Source organism: Trypanosoma rangeli, assembly GCF_003719475.1.
Source record: "Trypanosoma rangeli strain AM80 chromosome Unknown Tra_15.4_contig_00634, whole genome shotgun sequence".
NCBI classification, from domain to species: Eukaryota; Euglenozoa; class Kinetoplastea; order Trypanosomatida; family Trypanosomatidae; genus Trypanosoma; species Trypanosoma rangeli.
In genome coordinates, this window is record NW_021706370.1 from 2,629 (window position 1) to 4,629 (window position 2,001).

At 61.5% G+C, this 2,001-nt stretch overlaps 3 protein-coding genes across 3 annotated transcripts in view, besides 1 other annotated feature; 2 read left to right on the top strand and 1 right to left on the bottom strand.

Moving 5' to 3' along the window:
* Positions 1-648: 648 nt before the first annotated feature.
* Positions 649-999, top strand: TraAM80_09625 (uncharacterized protein; the record flags this gene model as incomplete). The annotated part of the gene is made up of 1 exon (XM_029386295.1): positions 649-999. The coding sequence occupies one exon, from the start codon at positions 649-651 to the stop codon at positions 997-999; it is 351 nt and encodes a 116-aa protein (XP_029233891.1).
* A 245-nt stretch (positions 1,000-1,244) lies between these two features.
* Positions 1,245-1,263: a microsatellite.
* Positions 1,264-1,310: 47 nt separating this feature from the next.
* Positions 1,311-1,946, bottom strand: TraAM80_09626 (uncharacterized protein; the record flags this gene model as incomplete). The annotated part of the gene is made up of 1 exon (XM_029386296.1): positions 1,311-1,946. The coding sequence occupies one exon, from the start codon at positions 1,944-1,946 to the stop codon at positions 1,311-1,313; it is 636 nt and encodes a 211-aa protein (XP_029233892.1).
* TraAM80_09627 (uncharacterized protein) overlaps positions 1,945-2,001 on the top strand; it is a gene marked incomplete at both ends in the record, with an annotated part of 438 nt that continues 381 nt past the window's right edge. The window contains one exon of the mRNA XM_029386297.1: positions 1,945-2,001. This exon is cut by the window's right edge and continues 381 nt beyond it. Coding sequence (XP_029233893.1) covers positions 1,945-2,001 — 57 coding nt within the window.

A 2,001-nucleotide genomic window follows, 5' to 3' on the forward strand; every position in this document is an offset into this window, starting at 1 on the left:
GTTCGTGGGCGGGAACATTGTGTGCCCGAGTCGCATTGAAGTGTGCTATATCCACTAGGCGCGCAGTGCTGGCGCTGATGTGAGTCAGTTGGTATCGATTTTCCCCTTAATTTCAGTGGTCATGCTGATCACGGTTTTAGTATTAATGTGTTGATTGTAGCATAGGAAGCGCGCTGCGCAAACGCTAAATTTGTGATGTTTGGGTTCGTGCTAGGGGCAGGTAGCTCCGAGCGGCAACACCTTTCTCTTCTTTTTCCACACTTGAAGATAAAACTGACACAAAAATAACAAATAAAAATGTGTGTTTTTTCCCCTCTTTTTTCTACCATATGTGTCTAATGGCTGTGTGTTTTTTTTACAGCTACTGCAAGCGAGGGAAAAGGGGTTACAGCGGTGTGCGTGACACACAACGCGTGGGAAAAGTTGTCTTTATTGTGTCGGAGATTAATATTATTATTATGTGTTGGGGGAGTTGTGGGGAGTGGTAATGATTTTACTTTTGTTATTATTATTGCTGGGGGTCATTCCAGGGGAGTGGGGCAGGTTTGGCGCGCATGCGGTGGGGTAAACAGCCCGGTGTGATTCTCTCGGATGTGCCATTGCGTGCCGCTTCTCTCAGTGCATGGTTTTTGAAGGAAGATTAAGTTCATGGGCAGGTTTGTTTGCTGCCCCCCGCAAACGCCGCACCGCACACTTTTTGAGATAGGTTGGACAGCCGCGGCTGAATGGCCCAACAGCTTGTTTGCCGCGCTTTTGCTTGGCGCATTCCCCGCAATTGAGTTGCCATTGCTGGGGGCCTTTGGGCCGTGGACGAAGAAAAAGGAAACGAAAATGGATTTTGCCTTTCTGTGGCATTCCCTGGCGTTTTCGCCACGCCTGCGAGCCGGGAGTCCATCAGGGCAGTTGGCGGTGCACCGCCGGCCCTTTCGTAGTGGGCAGCCGGCTCTCGGAGAGGGTGCGTCCGGGACCCCACTGGCGGACGAGGGCTTCCGCGAGTAACGGCGTGCCCACGTTCAGTTCCAGGCGGTGCGGCGTCAGCTGGGAGGGGTGCCGGCCGTTGCCTCGCCAAGAGGCTGCTCGGGCAGAAGGTTTTGGCCACACGTAGGCGCACTTGCGGTGGTGCCTGCGGTGCGGCTTTGCAGCGGCGGATGGAGAAACGCATCGCGGGCACTTGTCGGCGGAAGGTGCGATCCGGCGGCTCCCCGGCACTGGGCGGAGCCTGGGGAGCTCTGAGGGCACCGCGCAAAAAAAAAGAAAAAAAAACCAGTGCCTCCGACAGCGCCAAGGCCGCCGTCGCGGGTGCGGGTGGGTCAGGGGCCCCCCGACCTCAGGCTCCGGAAGTTTGGGAGGCGTAGCCGAACGCGGCACCCCCTGCACCGAGGCGCCTGTGCGCTGCGACGGTCAACGTGCCGGGGTGGTCCCGTAGAAGTCGGGCACCGCATTGGCAATGCGGCCGTCTGCGGCGCCCGCGCCGGCCCGCGTGCGTGGTCGTGAGGGGCATCCTGGCTGCACTCGGCCCGGCCCTCTGCCCCCCGCAGCAACTGCGGCGGCCTCTTGCTTTCGGTGTTGCTGGGGACCCGGGGCGTATTAAATGCCCATATCGCCTGCGGGTGCATCGCGTGCTGGGTGGGCTGTGCGTGGTGTGGGGGCGGCGGGTGCTGCCCAAGCGGTTGCTCTGCTCTCGGGCCGCTCATTCGGCAGTCGGCGTTTCGGGCAGCCAGGGGCGCGGCCAGGCCCGTGCCCGAGTGGCAGGGGGGCGCCGGGTGGAGGGAGGGCGGGGTGGCGTGCCCCGGCGGGTGCGTATCCAGCAGCCGCTTTGCCGCAGGAAGGCAAACGCGTCGCTTGCGGGTGAAGGGGGAGGAGAAGGAGGAGAATACGGGCGAGTGCACCCCATGCACCCTCCGTGGGAGGACCGGCGCCTCGCGCGACGCACTGCGGAAGCGCATGGGCGTGACGCACGGTGGAAGCCCCGCCCGGCCCAGTTCGGCCGCGCCCGGCGCC